This window comes from Antechinus flavipes, chromosome X, assembly GCF_016432865.1.
Source record: "Antechinus flavipes isolate AdamAnt ecotype Samford, QLD, Australia chromosome X, AdamAnt_v2, whole genome shotgun sequence".
In the NCBI taxonomy this organism is placed as follows: Eukaryota; Metazoa; Chordata; class Mammalia; order Dasyuromorphia; family Dasyuridae; genus Antechinus; species Antechinus flavipes.
In genome coordinates this window covers 36,335,397-36,359,753 of record NC_067404.1, presented here as the reverse complement: position 1 = coordinate 36,359,753, position 24,357 = coordinate 36,335,397, and the positions used below count along the sequence as shown (strand labels likewise).

General features: G+C 40.1%; 1 protein-coding gene across 2 annotated transcripts; it reads right to left on the bottom strand.

Moving 5' to 3' along the window:
• Nucleotides 1-1,211: 1,211 nt before the first annotated feature.
• LOC127542857 (uncharacterized) lies at nucleotides 1,212-21,845 on the bottom strand. 2 transcript variants are annotated; one of them, XM_051968715.1, is made up of 8 exons: nucleotides 21,468-21,845; nucleotides 17,996-18,086; nucleotides 17,738-17,848; nucleotides 16,706-16,795; nucleotides 13,201-13,302; nucleotides 11,160-11,259; nucleotides 4,783-4,934; nucleotides 1,212-1,584 (listed from the first exon to the last, which is right to left on the bottom strand). In XM_051968715.1, exons 2-8 carry the CDS (start codon nucleotides 18,075-18,077, stop codon nucleotides 1,283-1,285), a joined length of 939 nt encoding a protein of 312 aa, XP_051824675.1. In that variant the 5' UTR covers nucleotides 18,078-18,086; nucleotides 21,468-21,845; the 3' UTR covers nucleotides 1,212-1,282. The 2 variants fall into 2 exon arrangements, with proteins under 2 accessions (XP_051824675.1, XP_051824676.1); XM_051968716.1 differs by having other exon boundaries at nucleotides 11,160-11,232; nucleotides 21,468-21,842.
• Between the last annotated feature and the right edge of the window lie 2,512 nt (nucleotides 21,846-24,357).

The window sequence follows — 24,357 nt, the reverse complement described above, 5'->3', positions numbered from 1 at the left end:
ACCTTGATATTCTTCTGCCAACCTACTGTTTCTCTCTAGCCAGGATTTAAATAGTAGATTTCCCCCTCTGCTCACTTTGACTCTTGTACCGTTTTTTCTCCCCTTCATTACAATAGGAAACCCCATTGGGAAACTTGAACTAGTGGTCTGCTGTACATACTCATAAAGAAATGATTGTACAAAGGTCGATTTTGGAAAACAAAATCAAGGTAGACAGCAGAAGTAAGAGCTAGGTAGAAAGGGGAATCCCTTTACTCAGGCTGGTGGTGCAATGATATATGTGAAGTACTTTCTTTACAAAGCTTAAAGGATGACATGTCCCTCGCTGAACAGTAGAAAAGATATTCTAGGCATGGTCTTAGAGACCCCTTTCAGAGCTTGCTTGTGGTTATGATAGTGTATGAATATGTGTGTGTGTATGTGTGTGTGTGTGTGTGTGTGTGTGTGTGCATGTGTGAATGTGTACATACTCAATGGTCAGTGGAGAAGGAACTCAAGTAGAGTTCATAAATTGAACTTATGTTCATTGATGCTGTTGTTTAGTTGTTTTCAGTCCCGTCTAACTCTTTGTGACCCCATTTGGGATTTTCTTGGCAGAGACACAGGAGTAGTTTGTCATTTCCTTTTCCAGCTCATTTTGCGGAGGAGGAAACGGAGGCAGACAGGGTGAAGTGACTTGACCGGAGTCGCACAGCTAGTAACTTGTCTAAGGATGGATTTGAACTCAGGAAGTTGTCTTCCTGACTCCAGGCCCAGCACTCTGTGTATTGCAGCACCACCCTAGCAGCTTGTTCATTGAGTCCACAGATGATTTAAAAACTGCCCCCTCACCGTCACTATGGAAGTAGAAGGGGGGTATGTCAGAGTAAGGGTCATTTAAAAATCTGTGTTTGATTCATGGATTGCCATGACCAAAGAACTAGTCTCCCAATAGCCAGTATACTAGTGATGTTGCTCTGTTGCTCCTTGTTTAGCAAATCTGACAGCAGGACAATTATATGAAGCTTTTCCAGCAGAGTCTTCTAAGAACCCAGGACCCCCTCCACCAAGTCCCACTCTGATGCCTGAGTGTGATAGATGACTAGGCAGGAAGGCTGAGAATTTTCCCATCATATCATTCTGACCAACTTCCCATGGGCACAGCCTCTTCTTAGATACTTAGGTTCTTGTCATTCCATAAATGGAGAAGTGAACAATAAAACCAAGAGAACTAAGACTTAACACCATTTTATTCCCCTCCTCCCTGCTTCCATTTTCATTTCCAACTGGCTTTTTTTTTTTTTCACTTCACGTTGGACTTTGGAAAGCTGAGCATTTTGGTTGGGGTCTGATCAGCAAGGTCTGGTGACTCCATGACCTGTTTCTTCATCTCACCAGCTTGCATTTCCTCTCTGTCTGGATTCTCCTTCTCAAACATGTCTCCAATTGGCTGATTCATTTTTGGAATTTTAACGTCTTGCATGTGGACTTCTAAATTCTCACTTCTTTTCTTATTAGCAAATAGTTTTCTTCTTGTTAAATTCAACCTGGAATTTGGTCTCATGCATTTTCTACGTCTCCTTTGCTTCCTGTCATTCTTCAAAACTAAGATAAAACATATTTGTGAGTCACTAATATGTGAATATAAACATCCTATGAAACAAAATGATGTCCTATCAATCCCATGGATATATTAGAAATTCTACCAAGTACCGATACATCGATTAGCATTGTCCCTTTGGAAATAAATTTCTTCACTAATGTCCTTTCCATTAATATTATGTTTCCATGGAACCAATTAATGACATTAGGTTAGGGAACTGTTTCCAATATCATCGGAGGGTTCGCAGGTTCAGGTGAATTCCCCTTTCCAGTCACTTTCTCTAACAATTTTAGGATCTTTCACATTTGGCTAACACAGTGTTATAAATCGATTGCAAGTAGACACAGCTCGTCAAAAACCGACATATATGATGTTTTGTGGGACCAGTACATAAGCACATGGATGTTCAGGGAGATTTCCCTCTCTTTACAAAAATGGAGGGACATAAAGAAGGAATGGAGCTGAGATTTCACTGGTGTAGGGTACTCCCAGGTAAGAAAACTATTTCCTCCAATGGAGGTTGGCACTTTCTCTGCAAATTGTAGTCTCAGAGTTTCTCATAACACTGGAAGGTTGAGTATTTTGCTCAGTCACATATTGCTGTCAAAATCTGTATCCTTATCACATTATGTTGATAAGAGAAATTTTCTACTAGCCATCAAGATTCATGAACACATACACTACTAACACATAACAATAGAAGATTAAGTAGCACTTTAGAAAGACCGAGAAATAGGAGTCAGGAAGAACAAGAATAAGTTCCGCTTTTCTTTAAAACCAGTGTTACCAGGGCCAGAAAAGAACCCGGCCCTCAGCAATTGTCTACCTTCCTATCTGCCTGTTTCACCCCTCCCTTACCCAAATCCCAATTCTGTGTGTCTTCAGAGAATCAATATTACGCACACTGGAAGTCCTCTCCCATCTGACATCCCCCTAAATATTTGAAGACAATCTTTTGTTTCCTCTGAGACTTCTCTTCCCCACCTTTAAAGAACCCCCGCTGCTTCAACGAGTGCTCACATTGTAGTATGTCGAAGCTATGAGCACCCTCCTCTGGCTGCATATCAGTTTATCAATGCCCTTTATAACTGTAATGCCAGCTTTGTTGGCAGGTGCCACTTTTTTAAGGGACAAGCCAGTTCGGGATCTAGTTCCTACCCTCCCGCCATCTAGCCGGTCACACAGTCTATCATGTGCCCTTTTTGGTGGGAGCCAGAAAAGAGGGGAGGAATAAATGTAAGGTTCTCACACCAACAGATCTAACAAGCATTTATTTACATGAGGAGGTTCTTAGAAGTAGGCTAAGGTCAGTTTCTTAACCTTTTTTGATAGCATGGACTTCTTTGACCATTCAGTCAAAGACTATAGACCCCATCTCATAATCACGTTTTTAAATTGTTGAAGGAAATACAAACTTTCACTTTAAGGTTATAGTGTGAACATAAAGCTAGATTACTCCCCTTCCCCCCTGCCCATTTACATATCCCCTATTCTATCTCTGCACCTCAGGTTAAGAAACTCTGCTTCAGGTGAAAAATCAAAAGGGTTTCTAGCAAACATTCAAGAAGACATTTGAATTAATATAGAAGAAAATGATTTGATTGTGAAAATGACATTAAAAATGTTAATTTGGGAGGGCAGCTAGATGATGCAGTGGATAAAGCACTGGCCCTGGAGTCAGGAGAATCTGAGTTTAAGTCTGGCCTCAGACACTTAAGAAATACTTCCTAGCTGTGTGAACTGCCTCACCAGGAAAAAAAAGAATTTTTAAAAAATAAAAAGGTTAATTTTTTTCCCACTTTCATCATCTGAACTCTAAAAGTAATAAAGCATTCACCTACATTATAAATTCAGTGTTGTTAAAAGCTGAAATTTATCTAGTATTTTAAGGTTTGAAAAATCCTTTAAAAATACTATTTCCCCAATTACACATAAAAACAATTTTTAACATTTGTTTTTTAAAATTTTGTGTTCTACATTCCCTTCCTTCCTTCCCTCTTCCCTGAAATGACAAGCAATTTATTATTGCAAAGTAATGTAAAGATATTACTGTATTTGAAACTCACAACATCTTCATTAGGTGGACAATGCAGATTATTATTATATTATTATAGTATAATAATTGCTATTCCCATTTTGCAGATAAGAAAAATGAGAGAGAAGGAAAAAAAGAGTGTAACATAGCTGGTACACACACACACACACACACACACACACACACACACACACACAATCTTCCTGGCTGTGGGCCAGATATCCACACTATCTCTCATTAAAAGGTAAGGCTTTCTCTATAAAACTAGGGCAGTCTACCACAGAACTACATAGTCTCTGGCTGTCATTCTATTTGCCCCTTTCTGTGAGTGTGGTGATGGTTGTTCAGTCATGTCTGAATTTTTGTGACCAAATTTGGGCTTTTCTTGGCAAAGAATGGTTTTCCACTTCCTTCTCATTTACAGATGAGGAAACTGAGGCAAGCAGAGTGACGTGACTTGCCCAGGGTCACACAGCTAGGAAGTGTCTGAGACTGGATTTGAACTCAGAAAGATGAATCTTCCTGACTCCAGGCCCAGAGCTCTATCCACTGCAGTGCCACCTTTTCTAGATAGTTTAAGAAGTAGCACTGGATGTGGTATGAATCAAAGGATGTTGGTTGCTTCATGAGAAGATGGAACAATTTAGGGTGAGTTGGCTCTTTCCTTTACTCCTCTAGAACCAGGAGGAAGAGCTAGCCTAGGAGGACCATTCCAACTTTGAAATTTTGAGCTTCTGTGATCTTGTGCTTACGTGGAGTCAGAGAGCAAGAGAACCCAGCGGGAATTTAGGAGGGAGTGAGAGCCAGATTGTCTAATGAAAAAGTAAGGCATCCATTCCCTTGCCATACTTGAGCAGGCCATGTAGAAAACAATGGGCCTTCAAATTCAAGGAACTGCTTTCTGGATTATCTTGGCCACTAAGTTGCTTCATGTCCCTGCTCAGAGCTCACTGACCATGGACTGAAACAGACAAGTATTCCAACAACACTGAGGAGCTGGAGGCCAGCTGAGGTCCCTTGAGAGGGACCCCAGAGACTCCACTTAGAGATATGAATCGAGACTTGCAAGTTTTCCCATTCTCTGATTCCACTTTTTTCTAGGGTCTGACTTTCCTTAGAATATTTTTGCTTTGTTATACAAATGGATCTTTTCCTTAAACTGTACCTGCATGGAGTAATGATTTGAACTCCCTTTCCTTTTCTCTGGGCTTGGCAACTGGTTCCTTTGGCTTCTCAGGTTTTTTTGTTGTTTTTAATGGCATAAGCTTTTCAGCAAGATCATCAAGCTCTCTGGTTTCCTCACGTTTTAGGTGCGTACTAGAAGAAAAAAGCAGACAGGAAGGCATTTCAACAAGGAAACTTTAGCATTTGATTGCCAATGCATGTCTTTTAATAATAATAATTACCTATGAAAAATTTAAATAAAATATAAAAGATATATATGAAAATATATTGTTTTATGTACATATAAAATAAATATAAATACAATATAAAAGAAAAATATAAAATATATTATACATTACATACATATATAATATACATAATATGTAATTATGTATACATATAAAATAAATATAAATAAAATGTAAAAGAAATATATAAAATATACATTACATATACATTATATAATATACATAATATATAATTATATATACATATAAAATAAATATAAATAAAATCTAAAACAATAATTAAATATAAAAGCTATTGACTTTGAAATGGGAGAGAACATCTTATGAACAAAGAATCTACACTGGAAGAACCAACTCTTGATTAGCCCTCAGGGATCCCAGAGAAAAGAAACAAACAGGGGCACTGATAATACTGAAGAGCAGATAACATAACAGTTTTGGCTTTGTAGCCCAATATGGTATGTTTCAGTATTTTCTTCCCTCAGCAGATTTCTCTTCCTGCTTAGGGGAAGACTTAAGTTAAAACTCAAGATAGTATTAGGTCTATAATATACTGCAAATAGAGAGTTGGGGAAAAGAATCTTTATTGAATATTGGTTGCCAAGATATGGTCAGCTCTGTATTAACAATTGCTCAGAGATCAACACAGTGATCAATAATGATTACAGATGACCAATGATGAAGAATGCTACCAAGCTCCTGACAGGTGATGGCACATGTTGTACAATGAGACACCTTTCGGGATATGGCAGACATGGGAGTTTTGTTTTATTGTGCTTGTTTTTCCTTCCCCTCCCTTTCTTTTTTTTTTTTTCCTTTCGAAATGGGGAGTTAAGAGGGAAAAATACTTGATAATTGAAAAAAAATTAACAGTATTTGAGCAGGGAGAATAAATTATAAATATGTAATAGTCTACTTATGGATGAGAGTTAATGTTCACTTATTCTTAATGGCAACATTCCTATAACCTTTCATCAGAACAACTGTCAGTTGGGGATCCCTGTTTTATAGATATAGCAAATGAGGCTCAAAGGGGTAAAGTACGCTCCCTCCAGCTACTAAGCATTGGAGCTGGAGTTTGAACCCAGGACTCTTTCTACTATTTCTTGCTGTCAGCTCAGAGTTCTGATCATCTTTTTCAATGTGCTATGGCTATGGCAAAAGTAAGGGATAGTCAGGGAAGGCTTAGAAAATTGGATACAATCTCTGTGTCAAAATTATACACGGACAGGAGTTCTACAAGATGACAGGGATGAACCAGTTGCAACAGATGTTTTAGAGGCAGTACACTGAACATCTCCTCTTTTTTCCTCAATATTTTTCGTTACATGTAAAGATGTAAGAGTTTTTCTCCCTCTCTCTTTTATCCTACCTCTCCAAGACAGCAAACAGTATGTACAATCCTTTTAAACATATTTCCATTTTTGTCCCAAACATCTCAGTCTTCAAAGAGACGAATGTTAGCTCGCTTGTGTCTGGACAGATCGTCAAATAAAAAAGTGCTCACTTGTCTAGTGAAATCAGTCACTTCAAGACTGTGCATGTTATTCGTCTGCCACTCATCATCGTCTATATGGTAAACCTCTACATACCTTATTCCTATCTCACCCATATTCCATTCCAAGCTGCCTATCTTTTCCTCCATGCCCTCTGAAAATTCTCATTCCATAGTGAACAAACTGTTCTTTGTCCTGGATCTCTCTTTTTTTCCTCTCCAAGGCATTGTCCTTCAAAATATTTCTTTTATTAAAAATGGTTTATTGATTTTTTTCAGTATATATTTTACAAATGACATCAATTTTGTGGAAGTTTTCTTGTAATAAGTTACAATTGGTTACATAGTTACATAGTTACATTGGTTTTATTCAAAAACCAATGATACACTGACCACAGCTTAAAATAAACACATATTTCACATCTATAATAGTCCAACTTCTCTATTTTTATAATTGACAGAAATCTGTACATCTATGATAGGACTCCCTCATGTTTATATATTGCACTTTATTTAGCCGTTCCTCAATCTATGGGCATCTCCTTACTTTCTGGGTTTTTTTTTTTGCCTCCACAAAAGAACTATTATAATTTAGAGCATATCCGACTCTTTCCAATTTCTCCTGGGTATGAGCCTAGAAGTCGTGTAATTGGGTTGTAATGGTCGTATGCATTCAAAATTAACCTTTTTTCTCTCGTACTCCTTCCATCTTTTTTGCTTTCCCTGAGACCGGACTTACCTCAAATGACACTATATCCACGGCTATCCTCTCAAGCACTGGCTGCAACTTCATTTTTATCCCTAACACACTGGTTTGGGAAAGGGGAGTCAGAATCTTCCTTGCTCTCCATTGCCTCTTCCATTTTCTCATTGCCATCACCCAGCAACCTTTCTTCCTTTGAAGTGCTGGTTAAATTTTTTCTACTGTACTCAAATTATGTTGGTTATTGTGTATTAATCTCTAGATTGTTCTCCCTTCTCTCTTAAGGAGTTTAGCACCTGTTTTGTTGTCTTCCTCCTCAATTCTTGTCCTGGTGTTTGGGGAAATTTTTATTCATGATGATGCTCCTTCAAACTCTTTTTCAATTTCTAAGTCCTGTTAAATATTACAGCCTACTCCTTCATTCCATCTCAGTCACACACAAGGGTGATCACACCCTGAGTCTCGCAATTACTTAGAAGTGTTCTATTTCCTTGAGCAAAAACTCTGTTATACTATGTCAGGGGTTCTTAACAGCTGTGAACTTGCTTTTTTCATATCTGAAAAACTATATTTCAACATATATATATGTATATATACATATACATAAAATATATACATATATATATATACATACATACATACATACATACATATATATATATATATATAGTGATCTTACGTATTTTATTTTAGCACTTAAAAACATTCCAAGAAGGAACGATCACCAGACTGTCAGTTGGGTGCAAGGAACAAAAAAGGTTAAGAACTTTTGCCCTGTATGATTATAACCTCCTATCATTTCATCTCTTCCCATGTCTCCTTTCTTCCAAACCTATCTGTTGTCCTCTATGAGACTTCCAATCCTCTGTTCCTCAGTCAGACCTCTTAGGTCATTTTATTATTTCTCTGACTTGACTTTCTTATCTTCTCAATCCTGACTCAGTGTTATGACTCTTATGTTAACCAGTTCACTTCTGCATTATTCACTCAAATCTCTCACCCCACCCCACCTTGCTCTGCCATTATTCATGCCTTAACAAACCCCAGGCCTGGATTATTCCCACCCCCTACTTCCTCTTCTCTTAGTCACACACTGCTGATTAGAACTGAAGGAAGTCACACATTCATGCTAACAATTCACGTTGCCTGACTTCTACCGGACCTTCTTGGGTACAAAAAGGCAATTCTTTCATTCCTCCCAGCTGATTCCCAATGTTATTGCCACAGAATCTCAGCCAAACTTTTTCTCCTTTCCTTAAGCTACCCATACTTCCTTTTCCTTCATTACTTTTCAGCTAAGGTCTTTGTCTCTTGTTTTACTGAGAAAACTGAAGCAATTCTAAATGAGCTCTGTCTTCTCCCATTCTATTTCAAAAGCCCCTGATGTTATCAACTCTCTTCTCCTTTCCCCAAGCCTCCGACAAAGTGGCCTTTCTCCTTGCTAAGATCAACACCTCTATGTGCATACTTCATCCCATCCCCTCCTGTTTCCTCTAGCAGACTGCATCTTCAGTCATCCCCTAACTCTCTATAATCTTCAGTCTCTCCCTTTCAACTGGTTGCCTTTCCTCCTGCCTTCAAATAGAATCAAGTCACTGCCATCCCTAAAAAAAACAAAAAACAAAAACAACAACAACAAAAAAAACCCAATCAGACAGTGTCGTTCAGTCATCTCTGCCTCTTCCGGACCCCATTTGGAGATTTCTGGGATCCTGGAATGGTTGGCCATTTCCTTCTCCAGGTTATTATATAGATGAAGAAATTGAGGCAAACAGGGTGAAGGGACTTCTTTGGTGTCACACAGCTAGTAAAAGTCTGAAGCTGGATTCAAACTCAGGAAGAACTTTCCTGAAGTCAAGCCCAGCACTCTATCCACTGCTGTCCCTCATGTTCATCTTGTTAACAGTTTCATTAACATCTCCATGCAGATGACTCAGGGGCCTAGCCCTCCCCCTAATCACTCCCCCAAGTTTCAGTTCCACACCACTTGCCTCCCATTAAACACTTCGAACCATGTCCCGGAGAAATTTCAACCTCATCATGTCCAAAAGAGAACTCACGATCTTCCTCCTTCAACCTTTATTTCTGTGGAAGGCTCTACCATTCTTCCCATTTCCCAAGTTTGCAAGGTCAGTGTGATCTCAGACTCCTCCCCCAAACCCAGACCCACTTTTCTAATCCTTTGCCAAATCTTGCTGTCTGTCTCCAAGGCATCTTGCACAGATGAGCCATTTTTTCCATTCACAAAGCTACCCCCTTTGTTCAAACTTTGATCACCTCTGCTTTAGATTATGGCAACAACCTCTTAGTCTCCTCGTTTCAAATCTGTACCAGTTCCTGTCTGTCCTACTCACTGCTGCCAAAGTAATTGTCCTTAAGTATAGCAGCATACTAGTTTTACTCTTGGATACTTTTTTAGCTGAGGTAATTGGGGTTAAGTGACTTGCCCAGGGTCAGACAGCTAGGAAGTGTTAAGTGTCTGAGGCCAGATTTGAACTCAGGTCCTCCTGCCATCAGGGCTGGTGCTCTACCCACTGTGGCATCTAGCTGCCCCGTCTTGGATACATTTTTAAAAGGCATTTTGCCCCATTCCACTGTATTATATTTGCAAATATAGTTGTTGACTTCATGGTGTGTAATAGGAGCTCTGGATTCCTGGGTTCTAAAATTGGCTTTGCTTTTCACTAGCCATCTGACTTGGGGGGCTGTTAGGTGACACTGCAGTGGATAAATTGCTAGGTGTGGAGTCAGGAAGACTCATTTTCAAGAGTTCAAATCCAGCTTCAGACACTATATGACCCGGGGCTAGTCACTTGGCTCTGTTTGCCTGAGTTTCCTGTACTGCAAAATGATCTGGAGAAGGAAATGGCCAACTACTCCAGTATTTCTCTTGAGAAAAGCCCAAATGCGGTCACAAAGAGACAGACTGAAAAAAAATGAGTTGCAGAAGCAATTTCCTGTACAAGAAAATCTAGATCGAGGCTTTTGAGAGGATACAACTAATGAAAGTCAGGCCATGAGATGACTTGTAGTCACAAGGTGACAATTCACTTAGGTGAATTGATTTCTTTCTCTGAAAGAAAATGAAGTCTATGAATCTCTAAGTTCTGTCCATAAATATTCTCTCTAGAAGACTGAGATGATTTTTGGGGATGATGTAATATTTTTTACATATCACCAAGAGGAAATCACTGGCCATTGCTTTAGAGTTTCTGAAAGGAGAAAACAGAAAGGGTGTTTTTCTCTTATGCCTCTGTCCTACAAAACAGTGTCCCTGCACAGATAGTCAAGTGCTTGGCACTCTCTTTTGAGGCATCTTGTCCCTTGTACAACACAGAACAACGTTCCCTTTGTTAAGCCTTCAGAGTTGACTTCTGGATTACCATCCGGACTTAAAGGAAGGAAAGTACCACTGTTTGCTTCTAACGTGGGTCTTGTATGTGAGGGCAATGAGAACAATCTAGAATGACCAGCTATTATTTACAGTAGGCTATGTATAGTATGAGATTGTCTGTCACTGACTTGAGCAAAGAATAATTTACTCATTCATTTCCATTTGCACTTTCTGATCATTTCTAACATTTCTCTTTAGTTTCTGCAAAGCCTTGAAGGAGTTCTTTCTTTTCCTGTAAAATTCATGTATTGATCTAGTGATGGAGATACAGGCCACAGATAAGGTCAGAGATTGAGAGGTGGAAGGAACCTTGAAGATCATCTAAGTTTAATTTTGTCATTTTACAGCTGAAGGAAACTGAGGCTTGCAGAGGGACTGTGAGTTCCCCAAAGTCACATAGATAAATAACAGAGCAGGGATTTGAATTTAGTTCAAATCTAATCTCAAATCTAGTACTCTTCCCATGGCACCATGCCAATTCTAAGTCTATCACAGAATGAGGAAAATATTATCTTTATTGGCTTAGAAATATACTTACTATATGGTTAACCACAGAGCTGCACCACCAGTCAAAGCAAACAGGAAAGATAAACATCCCAGCGAAATGACTTCTGCAAGAAGAGGCCGTTTATGAATCACTATACAAAGTGGGGAGAGGGAAAAAGCATACACACACACACAAATCAATCAATCTGCCATGATTCTGTTTGATTTGACAAATGATTTCTTTACCACTGCATTGGCTCTTCAAATGACAAAGTACTTACTGTGTGTATGGAGCTGTGAACATACAGGAGTAATTACTGGTCATTTAAATAGCTTTGATTTTTGTAGTGCTTCAGGTTTCATGTAACCACTTTACACACAGACATACACACAGACACACAGACAATAAATGTATATGTATATCTGTATCTATCTCTGTTTCATCTGAGGTCACACAGCTGAGGATGAATTCACACTCAGGTCTTCTGATCCTAAGTACAATGCTTTTACTACCATACTAGAATAACATATGCATTAAAATTTTTTTCATTAAATTCTATCAATGCCTATGTTATAAATCTGGGAATAATATCCCCTCCATTTCCTAATTTGTAATGTAATTCAAGTCAACCAGCATTTATTTATCATCTGCTATGTGCCAGGCACTGTGCTAAGCTCTGGGGATATAAAGAAAGACAAAGGACAATTGTGCTCTTGAAGAGCTCACAGTCTAACGTAAGGAGGTTTACCAGATGGCATATATAGATCGTAACCCATCCCCACTCTCTTATCTTGTGCCGCTCTTGTCCATGTCCTCCCATAAATACTCCATGGGGGTCCACTCAACTCTCTGGAAGCCTTATGCCCCACTAGCCACACAGGAAAAAACAAGTGGCTGAAGAATTCCACGAACTTCAATGAACGGTCCGTTGAGTTGGTCTATCAGCAAAGAGAGGACAAACCCTTTGGATGGAAAATGAAATGTGTCTAGAATTGAATGGAGAGAAACAGTGTTTCTCAAGCATTAAACTTGAGGATTTCCCAAGGGTAAAGGAGAAGATGTGAATAGGCTACAACAAAATGCTAGTGGAGAACAGAATGAAAAAACTGGTATAAAGATCTTATTTTCTAGATGCACGACTGGAAACGGGGGCAGGCCAATCATTCGGTGCAAGTGAGAGACAAGAGATGGGCAACCCACCTGCTGCATTGTCAGAGATACAATATCGGGAGATCTAGCTTCTTAAACTGTGAGATGAGACCCCATATTGGGTTGTGTAACTGAATGTGTGGGGGGGTACAACACAATTTGGCAACGGTAAAATGTTTCTGAATGCGATGACCAAAAATCTGTTCAAAATCAAACATGGGAGGGATCCGAGGTGTGTGTGGTAGTGGCTCCCTGTGTTGCAGCTGGCAACTTTCCTGCATCCTTGGTTCAGAACAATGTGGCACACTCGCACCATGCATGCATAAACGCTGCCAGAAACACCTTGGCTCACATTTAGGACAGGGTGCTGGAAAAATTCCTCAAGTGAAAAAGGAGTTGCAAGCAGAAAAAAGTGTTAAGAAGCCCTGATCTAGAGGAAGGCCCCCCAGCACATTGGATGGAATGCCCCTCCCACCACTTCCCTTTACCATGCAAGACTTATGGGAGGGTACATGTAAGAATGCCACAGTCAGAGCCACAGTGGGCACGTTGTGATCTATATCAACAGAGAGAATAGACACAAATACACAAAGCTTGTGCTGTTTATATCATGCCCTCCACAGAATCTTCCGATTCTACCCATCAGCCACAAATCCCTAGCCATCATTCCCCGATGTGTTGTCTTCCCCATAAGAAAGTAACCTTGCTGAAAGCTGAGACTGTCTTTTCTGTTTGTATCCCAAGAGCTTAGCATCATGTTTACCACATAGCAAGTGCTTACTAAATGCTCTTCCTTCCTTCGTTTTTCTTTCATTTACTCGTTCACATTTATGAAATCAAGGACACATTGACATAGCAATATAATCATATTTTTGGCTCTGAATAGGTACTTCTGAAATAACATAGCTAATAATGGGCAATTTATTATAATTAAGCTGTCAACCTTCGTCCCAGTTGATTCCTTTCTTCTCTGGAGAACGATCCATCAAAAATTCATTTGATTCAGTGTATGTCTCTTCGTTGTACATGTCAGGATTTGTAGAATCTGGGATTAAAAAAGAGCATTAGCTAGGAGATCACTGTTAGGACTGAACTATGTAGCAATGAGACATGTGTAACTGTATTACGCAGAGATGTTCTTAAGAGTACAGTCATCAAGGCATTGGTCGCAACTTCTGTGATTCTGGGGGAGAACTGGACAAGAAGGACAAGAATTTGGAGAAGGAGGAATCGGGGAAAAGAACTCTTCTCAAACTATTGTCAACAACGATCTTAAGTACATATATGTGGGTATGTGTATGTATTTGTATGTGTCTGGTATGTATTTTTTGTGTATACTTTATCACACATACATACACCACACAAACACACATACCACTGGCCCACAATTCTTTATCATGGAGATAACAATTCTCGAGTGGTCAGTTCTTTATTCCCTTTATATATGTTCTTGCATAAGAGTTATTCAAGGGCAGGTGTGTGTATCTGTGTGTAGGATTTACTTTGCCCAGTGGATCTATCCAAGGGAGTATTTCTGAGTAGGAGTCACAACTCATCGGTGTCAAGTAAAGTTATATGTGTGTGTGTGTGTGTGTATAAGTAGGAGTCCCTCAGGCCACCGTGGTCAAGAAGAGAGATGTATTATACTTTAACATATTTAACATGTATTGGTCTACCTGCCATCTTGGGGAGGGGGTGGGGGGAAGGAGAAGAAAAATTGGAACAGAAGGTTTGGCAATTGTCAATGCTGAAAAATTACTGGTCCATATAACTTGTAAATAAAAAGCTATAATTAAAATTTTTAAAAAATAAACTATTAAATACTCTCTAAAAAAGAAAGAAGAGGGATGTATTTGTGTGTCTGCTATGGGAGCTTTTCAGGCCAGTGTGTCCAATGAGATATATATGTGAATATTGGCACATAGGAGTTACAGAGCCCAGGTGAGAGGAGCATGATTGTATAGGAGTTACACAACCCAAGGTGTTCTGTGAAGTATGTTTATTTTTATGTAAAAGTCTGGAATAGGGTGTCCAGTGAGGTGTGAGTCTGTATAGAAGTCATTCAGTTCACTGTAAACATGGGGAGAAGGGTATATGTGTATGTATGTATGCATGCATGTGTGGGTACGGGTGAACATACTGCCTAGTGGTCCATATATGCAGTAAGCTCCATGACATCAGTCCCAGGGAACAGGGAGGGATGGGGGTGTTTATGAAGGCTGAGCACAGTACAGTCACCCTGAAGGTGAAAGAGCCAAGCTGGCATGGGTGGTACAGGCTTAGGCCCTGCTCAGTGGGTGAAGTACTGAAATGGAGTTGGTGGGAATGAGTACAGCCTCACAATTTCCCAACAGGTACTTAATTGCTGCCCTAGACATTATGCATCTTAAGTGAAAGGCTAAAATGAAAGAACAATTTATGACAATTAAACTTTGTCAACCTTTCCAATCAGCTCCTTTCTCGAGTAAAATGTGGCCTTGAGAATTGTTCCTATAATTCTTTACCAAGAAAATCTTTTTTGAAAATAGGAACTGAAATAAAAAATGAAACCAAATTTGGAGATTATTGTTGTAACTGAATCACATCACAACTAGCTGTGTGTATAGAGTCCTTGGAGATGCCCTTCACCACAGGGGCCTTCCTGGAGTATATACCAATGACTGGGAATGGGCATGGAGGCTTAGAAAATAAATCACCAAGTCCATTCCTGGGCCCAGATGATACCATGTATTTCTCGGAAACCACGTCCCTTACAGTTCTCTGGGGTATGTTTGGAGTGTGGCAATGCGCCACACGGTTTTGCAGTTTGGAACAAAGATACAGAGAGGGGATTGTGGAAAAAGCTGGAGGGCACAAAGGAAACAAGTGGGCAGCAGCAGGTGACCAGAGGATAGGGGCTAAGCAGTTTGGGCACAGCCTCAGGAGTGAGCACTAGACTGGAAAAAAATGTCTATCTTTGAAATGTACCCTGCAGTCTCTCTGCTCCCTGTCTTTGATTAGACTGTGCTCTGTGCCTGCAGGGCTCCATACTGGTGGGCCTGAAAGGTTAATACCTCTAAGAATCCCTTCTTGGCTCCTTCTTTCCTCCTGTGACAACTTTCTCCCTTAGACCTTTCCTTTCCTACGTGTGAATTATGTGTGTGCGTGAGAGAAAGGGGACAAGGGAAGGAGGGAGGGAGGGAGGGAAGGAGGGAGAGAGGGAGGGAGGGAGGGGGAGAGAGAGAGAGAGAGAAAGAGAGAGAGAGGAATAGAGGAGAGAGAAAGAAAAAAGAAAAATAGGAGAGAGAAGAGAGAGGAGAGAAGGAGAAAGAGAGAAGAGAAAGGAGAAAAAGAGAGAGAGGAGAGAAAGGAGAAAGAGAGGAGAAAGGAGAAAGAGAGAGGAGAGAAAGGAGAAAGAGAGAGGAGAGAAAGGAGAAAGAGAGAGAGAGGAGAGAAAGGAGAAAAAGAGAGAGGAGAGAAAGGAGAAAGAGAGAAGAGATAAAGGAGAAAGAGAGAAGAGAGAAAGAGAGGAGAGAAAGGAGAAAGAGAGAGGAGAGAAAGGAGAAAAAGAGAAAGAGAGAGAAAGGAGAAAAAGAGAGAGAGAGGAAAGAAAGGAGAAAGAGAGGAGAGAAAGGAGAAAGAGAGAGGAGAGAAAGGAGAAAGAGACAGGAGAGAGAGCGAGGAGAGAAAGAGGGGGAGAAGGAAAGAAATCAGGGAGAGAGAGGAAAAAGAGACAGAGAAAGAGTGAAAGAAAAGAAGAAAAAGAGAGAAAGTGAGAGACTGAGTCAGAAACACAGAGTTAGAGACTGGGGGAGAGAGAAAAAGGCACAGAGACAGAAACAAAAAAGACAGAGAAGGTAATAGAGAGAAAGAGAGAGAGAGAGAGAGAGAGAGAGAGAGAGAGAAGAGAGAAAGAGAGAGAGAGAGAGAGGAGAGAGAGAGAGAGAGAGAGAGACAGAGAAAAATAAAGAAGAGAGAGGGACACAGAGAGACACAGAGAGAAATACACACACAGATAGAAACTAGGGGAGAGGGGCAGAGAGACACTGAGAATATGCATGTAGTGACAACCTATTCAGAGGGGAGTAGGTATTCAGAGCATGAATACACACTTGAAATAACAGCTATGGATAATGGGAGTGTGGGAGTTTACACTAAGAAAGGAAAGAGGAAAATAACATTTGAAGTTACAAATGGCCTAACTTCATGCTACCACCCCTGTGTCTGAGCTGTACAGATGTACCAGATATTCAGCATTTGGCTCCTTTTTTTCATCTATCTAATTCTAGACCCCAGAAAAGGCCTGAGAGAGTCTCCTCTGGGCCTGGCCTGAGCATGGGACATGCTTGGTTGATGGGAATAGGGCCTTGTTTCTCAAAAATTTGCTTGGCTTTTCTACCATGATTTGAATGTTCTGAAGTGACAATGTAAAATTAAAATATAATTTAGGATAAAAACATTTGCTCAACCTCTATTCCCATTGAATTGTTTCCTTAAAGAATTTTGAAGTGACTTATCCATATGTTCCATTTCCTTATCAATCTCCTCTGGTTCGTGTCCTGGAAAAGAGAGAGAGGATTATGACCACTGTCACTGAACATCAACAATGACTGGACATCCAAGTCCTTATAGCATCGGACAGTTCCTAAGCAGGGACCAAGGGAAACTGGGATTCGGGAGCAAAGTATAGGTGCTCCCTGAATAGCTGCTGCCAAGGGCCCAAGGGCTCTGTTTTTTTTGGCTTTTTTTTTCCTATCCAGATCTTTGATCGTAATATTGGGGGATGAACTCCCAAAGCTATTAACTCCCTCTACTAATTCAGAACAGTACCCCCTCTTAACCTTTAGTCTCAGGTTACCAAGGGGCACTGGGAAGGATAGTGATGCCCCCAGAATCACACAGACAGTATGAGTCAAAAGCTGCCCTTGAATCCAGCTCTCTCATGCTGACGCTGGCACTTGATGACATTCTGGTGTCCCCCCCCCACATTCTACTACTGCCCCCTTCTACATTCTAGCCAGAGGAGATGACTTTTTGGCCCTATCTAACCAGACCTGCTTGGTATCATTGCTCATGTTCTTCTTGGGGCCTACAATGTTCAATGAAACATTACAGATGGAGAAAACTGAGCTTGAGACAAGATGAATGACTCACCTCTGAGCACACAGTTAGTAAATGTCAGAGGTATATTTGATCTTGATTTCAATACGTGTACTCTGTGGAAGGCTGCATAACTTAGACAACAAATCAAACTGCCTTTCTCCTCCTTTCTCCCTCTGTCTCTTTTGGGTAGCTTACCTGTATATAGGCTTTACTCATGACAAAAAAGTAAAACGAACACATCAGAATGAAGGCCACATACATGTACTATCTATGTTCCCTGAGCTCTTCTGAGACCCAGTTGTCTCAGCTACTTAACTCTTTTCCTAGTACAAGTTATTGCTCTCTTTTCCCCTTGGAGATTACAATAACTGCCAAATCTAAATAAAATGGTGATTTACCTGCATCGATATTGTTAGGAACACTCTCGTGTTGCGCTTCGTGCCTTTTGTCATCCATATCAAGGCTCCTTATAATGATCCTCTTAGCTGGGTCACAGGAATTTACAGGAGCTACAAAGAATTTGTGGTTACTTGTCTTGAAAATAAAGCAAATAGGCAAATAACATCATTCCCTACAACCCTCTAGAATAAAGCCATTGTCTCAAAAGAAACATGTCTATTTAAGTCCACTTAACAGTCTGATCAATTTTGACTCACCTGAATAAATGGACATGTAGAGCAGAGATTCCATGAAAAAAAACAAAAAAATTACCCCAATTTTCATTGGAAAGCGGATCATTGTCTTCACCTGTAGGAAAAAACAGAAATTAAAATAAACATCCCCTTTTATTCGTCCCTTTCTACTGAAGGTTCAAACAGATCTAAGATGTCCTCAGGTCCTAGGGAAAAAAAAGAAACCCTGCCTTTTCCCTCAGTCTCTGGATCCTTAACGGACCCTCCATTGTGATGTCATGCCCATCTGACCAATCTGAGGCAGGGCTGTTGGTTGTCATGGTGAGTAGAACCAAACTAAAGGGTGGGTTAGTTCATCAGGAGAATAGGCCTGGATGACACCAAGCTCTGAGCTTTTCGGGGGGCGGGGTGGCACTTCTCTCTTTGCACCAAGTTCAGTGGTGAGCTGCCTACCCATGGCCCCGTGGTTCTACTCAGAGTCAATGGGTACCTTGGGAAGTAGAAGCATGGAATAAAACCAGTCATAAGAAAAGCATCAATAGGCTAATAAAATTACTAAATTTTTATTATTACATTTTATTATTATTACAATTTTGTTATTACTTGCACATATAGACAACTCCCCTTGGGTAGATGGTACAAGGATGGCACTCTAGTGCAGCCCACTACCTCCAAAACTGAAAGTCAATGGAGGAGGTGGTTATAGAGGATCCAGGGGGCTGTTTTTATTACATCCCTTGGTTTTTGATGGTACCCAATTCAATTGAATGCTCATTCCTTACTATGACTAAAGAAATACTTTGCATTGGGATGAATTTCATGTTGGTGATTTAGTGGAGATCACCATAGCCTATTGAATATGGGAATGGGATCTTGGAGATGCTATATTCCAGAGGTAATTAGCCTGAGGGTCTGTGGTTTTAGACTAGGTTTCTGGTTGGTTTTGAATTTGGATGGGAAAAAGGACATCTTTATTTTTGGTAACCTCTAAATGGAGTGTAAGCATTTCCTTCAGTTATTTTAAAATATTAATTATTTTGAGAAGGTGTCCCATAAGTTTCACCTATCTGTCAAGAGGATTCGGGACTGCTCTGGTTCAACCCTTCCCTTCACGGGGGAGGGGAGGAACCAAGGCCAGGAGAGGAAAATTGATTTACCCAAAGTCACTCATCTAGATAACATCACACCACTTTCTAGGATAAATGACTATAGTGTAAATTAGGTGCAGTTTTGTTTCTTTTGTAAACACATAAGCTGGGATAGGCTGGCTATAAAGGGGGTTCCAGCATGGGGCCAAGAGTAGACTAGAAGGAGCAGCAGGATAGTTTTGTAGAAGGCCATCTCACTTCCAGGGCCTTCACAGTTTCTCTACCTGGGAAATGAGGGGGTTGAATTAAATGACCTTTGTAGACTCTGGGCTTTCTAATGGAGAGAGATTTTAAGTCCAAATTTTCCTAATCCCTCAAAGAGTCTGAAAAACTACCAGAAAGGGGCATCTTTGGTATGTGCAGAAATATAGTTTCTCTAGGAGTATTTCATCCCAAATCAGCAAGTGGTAAATTTTTTTAGAATTTGAATCTAAAAGAGAGCCAATCAGCACACTAGAACCCAGATTCTTCCCTTATGTGATCCCTTATGTGAGGTCTTGTAACCAAACATTGGAGTCGTAAATTATGATTTGTTTTCAGCAAATATTTGATGTGTTTCCCTATTTTATATATCTAGATAATCAGGGTCATGTAAAAATTTCTCAGGTGAAAAGGGGTCATGAATGGAAAAAACTTAAGAAGCCTTGCAGTCTAGAACATGACTCCTCCTTCCCTTCTTCCCTCATTTCCTCTCTCCTCCTTTCCCTGTCCCTAGAAATTTCCTTTTTGTCCATCGTCTTTTAAAAGTTTCAGAGTGTATAGTTATATACATAACTGAGTTATGAGCCAGGTTGAGACAGTCTTGCTACAGAACTCCTATTCATACTAATGTGTCTTATTAATATGAATATTCATCATATGAATATTAAATATATAAGTATTTATAATATTAATACTAAATAGCCCCTATTAATTAATTTCCAGTATTAATACTAAGTATTCCTTATTCATATTAATAAAAATTAAATGTTTGCCTGGGGAAGTGGGCAGGGTACAATGGTAAAAGTTCCTAAGCCCAAACAAATCCTGAGCTCTTTTAATGATTTTTTTCTCAATATTATTTAAATGGTACTTAGATGTGAGAGACAGTTTTGGGTCACAGGCCCCATATCCCCCAGAATGTACCAGTTTGGACAATTCAATTTAGAATAAAATTGAGACACATTAAGTTCTATTCTTCTCATCTCTCCCAGGCCTTGTGTTCAGAATGATGTCTCTCCTTTCCTTTTCTCATTTAAAGAAACATGATTGTATTTTAAGTGACATTTTTTACAGTGGGTCTCAGTAGAACAGAAGTAATTCTGAGCATTCTACAATGTGGAGTAGGTCAAACGGGACCAGGAGACCCGGGTTCTGGTCTTGTTGAGATCAACAGAAGGAACATTTGTTAAGTACCAATTTTGTGCCGGACACTATGCCAATGCTAGAGGTACAAATACAAGCAAGTAAGATTGTCCCTGTCCTCAAAAAATTGACATTCTCCTAAAAGACACTGGATTGTTCGTGGCAGGGGGAGGGAAGGGTAGAGTGCTTTGGAAGCCTGGATCAAGCCCAAGAGTGGGGTCCGATTTTCAGAGGGAAGGAGATATGGGAAAAAAAGGAGGTGTTTTAAAACCCTACTGTGTGCCAGGCAGACAGCCGAGTCTCTGCAATTAACAGGTATTATTTCATCTGTTTGAGCCTGAGTACTCAGGCGGTAATTGCTATTATTAAATTAAGCCCATTTTATAGGTGAGGGAAACGGAAACTACTATTGGCAACTAGTCCAGACCCCCAGGCTTCTGGACCCCAGCTCCAGCACTCTGCGATGACGCCCCCCCCCCGCCCCCACCTCCCAGCAGCTTCTGGTTGGGAGAGAGAGTAACACTGGCATCAAAAGCACATGTCCCTAAAACCTCACAGGGATTTTTTTTTGCCTCACGACCCATGTGTGAGCATTCCTTAGGAAGCCATGTTGCCCTCTCTGTTCTCTTCTGTCCCATTCATTCATCAAGCATTTTAACCCATGCTGCTCTATAGCATTAGGGATTGTGTTGTTTTTTTTCCCCAAATGAACCGGTCACCTCCTGACCTGAAGCCTTCTTTTCCTTCTCTGGAAAATGACAAGGGCTTAAGATTGGATTCTCCATCCCTGGAATCAGGGGGCCTCCAAGGCCCACTGGCCAAATCCCTTCATTTTGTAATGGAGCAGACCACCCACTTTCAGCTTGAAATCTAAGAAATGAAAGTTGTAAGTAGAACTTGCTGGGGATGCAAGGTACTCCAAAGAAAGGATTCCTTCTCCCTTACCCCCACCGCACCCCCCCCCCCAGAACTCAAGGCCCAAATGTACAAAATGCTATTCTCACCTTGGGAGATTTCAGTATCCCAGTCCTGGATGGCCTGGACGTGAAGATGGGCCACAAGTGTGCACACCTTGCTCCGGCTTCTTCCTCTGCAGTGATTTAAAGCCAAAGAGTTTTTTGAATCCTCAGAAGCCCAAGATAGGCAGCTTCAGTCTGCTCCTATTGGGTGGTGGGTTGCCTTGACAATTTCCCCAACACCTTTAGGCCTGACAAGTGGCTCTCTACTGTTTTAGGAGCACTCGGTGGTATTTTAATAAGAGATTATTGATTGATAATGTCTGGCTTCTTTCAATTTCTATAGCTATGTTCACTGCCTACAGAAATCTATTTTGCAACAAGGTTTCATTTTGTATCTCTTTGGCATCCCAAATCTTGCGTCTTCAATTAGGCCTTTTCCTGCTAGAGCTGGGTACTCCCCTTGTGCACCCTCCTCATCTCTACCCTTGATAAGTTAGATACTGCTGCCTGCTGCTCTGGGAAGCCAGCCTACTCTGCTTTTATTTCAGTCTGTTTTATCTAGTGTCCCAGATTTTGTTTGGGAGATGTTCATTTTACAAATTATTATTTATAAACCAGTACAAAATTTTCTGCCCAAATAAATACAATGTCTCAAAACAGAAGGTTGGCGCAGCAGTCACTGTTTGGGGCAGGTGGGAGGAAGGGGGCTCTCTTCTGTCCTTGAGATAACATTAAACAGAGTTGGCTCTGATTAAATAAGCAGAGGGCCTTGGGATCTTAAAACTAGACTTGGATGACATCTTAAAGGGAATCTAGTTTGCTTCCTTCGTGTTACAAACAAGGAAACTGAGGCACACAAAAATTGAGGGATTTTACTCAAGGTCACACAGGTTTTAAGTGGCCCCGCCATCTGTTTGTATTAGAGGCAGGGGAAGAAAAACAAGTTTTTGCACACCAGGGTGCAGGGGGTTTGGGTTGTGGTAAACAGGTCATGGTTAACCACACAGCTAGGTGCAAGGAGCTTGGGTCCTAGGAGACAGCATGCCAGGAAGCTTGGGTCCTGCTACATGTTTTTATTCCTTATTTTTTTCAAAATTTGGCCAATGATTAAGAAATAAAATCTCCCTGAAGAAGGTCTAACCAATGAGCAAAGAATAGATATCTTCTCCCTTTCCCTATCAAATTTCCATCCTGGAGGATCCACTTAGAATCAGCCAGCCTTAGATCCATCAGCTGCTTTATTCGACAGTATAACCTTTTCCGTTGAGAAACCAGTCCGATGTCCAGGTACCTTACCTATCGACCCTGCTCTCCCGCTGCATGTACGTGTACAAATACGCATAGATATCCAAACATGTACACATGTGTGTAAGCATAATAACAGTGGTGAGAATGCTAAGATTTATGTTGATTTTTCTCCATCTCAGTTTCCCTATCTATGAGATGAAAAGATTGATTAAAGGACTGATAAGGTCTCCTCCGGTTTTAAATCTGTGAGCCTATGAAAAAGCTGGCCTCTTTTTGATCCTTCTGCATGAAAACCAGATTAATTCGCCACATTTGCCCCACTGTGTATCAGCCTGCTGTCTCTGTCTTCCAGGAAAAGTCTGTGACATATCCTGTGCTGATGAACTTAATGCAGTCCCCAAAGAGTCCCTAAAACATGCTTACACTTGAAACTTGGGGATGCTGAACAGCTAGCACTCAGGGGACCAGACTATTTACTTATCTATTTATTTATTTGTAATCAATGTATATTTTATTTTCCAGATTCAATTCCATATGTTTCTTTTGATCTTACCTTTAATTATATAAAATGGTACTCATGTTTTTTACAATATATAAAAGTAATGTGTTGTTGCAATCTTCTAGTGCCATTCTATTATCAATATTATTTTTTTCCAAATACATGTAAAGATAATTTTCAACATCATTTCTCTAAGACTTTGTGTTGTTCATTTACCCCCTCCCTCCCTTACCTCCCCTTTCCTCAAGGCAGCAAGCAATCTGATGTAAGTTAAACATATATGCTATTCTTTAAACCATATTTCCATAGTTGTCATGTAACGCAAGAAAAATCAGACCAAGATGGAAAAATACACGAGAAAGAAAAACTAACAAACAAACAAACAAAAGGTGAAAATACTATTCTTTGATCTACATTAAGTCTCCATAGTTTTCTCTATTGGGATGCGATTGGCATTTGGGACCTGACTATTTAAAGGGAGCTCCATTTTAAAGATCTGGGAGATAGAAACTGTGATTACATTCCACTTAGGCAAATAGATTTCCCATACTCTATTTAGCTTGTAGACTACAGTAAGAATGCCATCTCTGTACTTGATTTTTGGTCTTTGTTTATTTTTGTTTTTCAAAAATGTTATTAATGCCGTTTGGTTTTAGGTCCCTGGCATTTTCTGATTTTACTCCTGCTTCCTCATCCCATTCTCCTCTCAAAAAAACTAGTTTAGGGATCCAATGTTAATTTGAAGCCCAACTTTTATTAGCAGGCTTTGTTCCTAAAAGTGAAAGGACACTCTTGAACTGTAATGTTTCTAAGGGAAGCTGACATAATTTCTAATTAACTCTTTTACAAAAATTCAAAGGAAGCAGCATTTGTTAGTGAATAGTGGGGAGGCACATAGCTGTACGGGATGTAGCTCCTATCACTAGATGGCAGGAAAAGATCATGTTTTAACATCTTTTCTGTTCTTTTTTGGAAAACCTTTCTTCTCTCCTCAGTACCTGACAAACTTGAACCTTGTTTGTTTTTTTTTAAGCAATTTCTTTTTCCCATTTCTCCCCTACCCAAACTGAACAATCAATGAAATCGGAATCCTCGTAACAAACACGAGTGGTTCAACGGAGCATGTTTGCACATTGGCCATGTCTAAAGATAAATGTCTCACTCTGGATTTTAAGGCCATCACCTTTC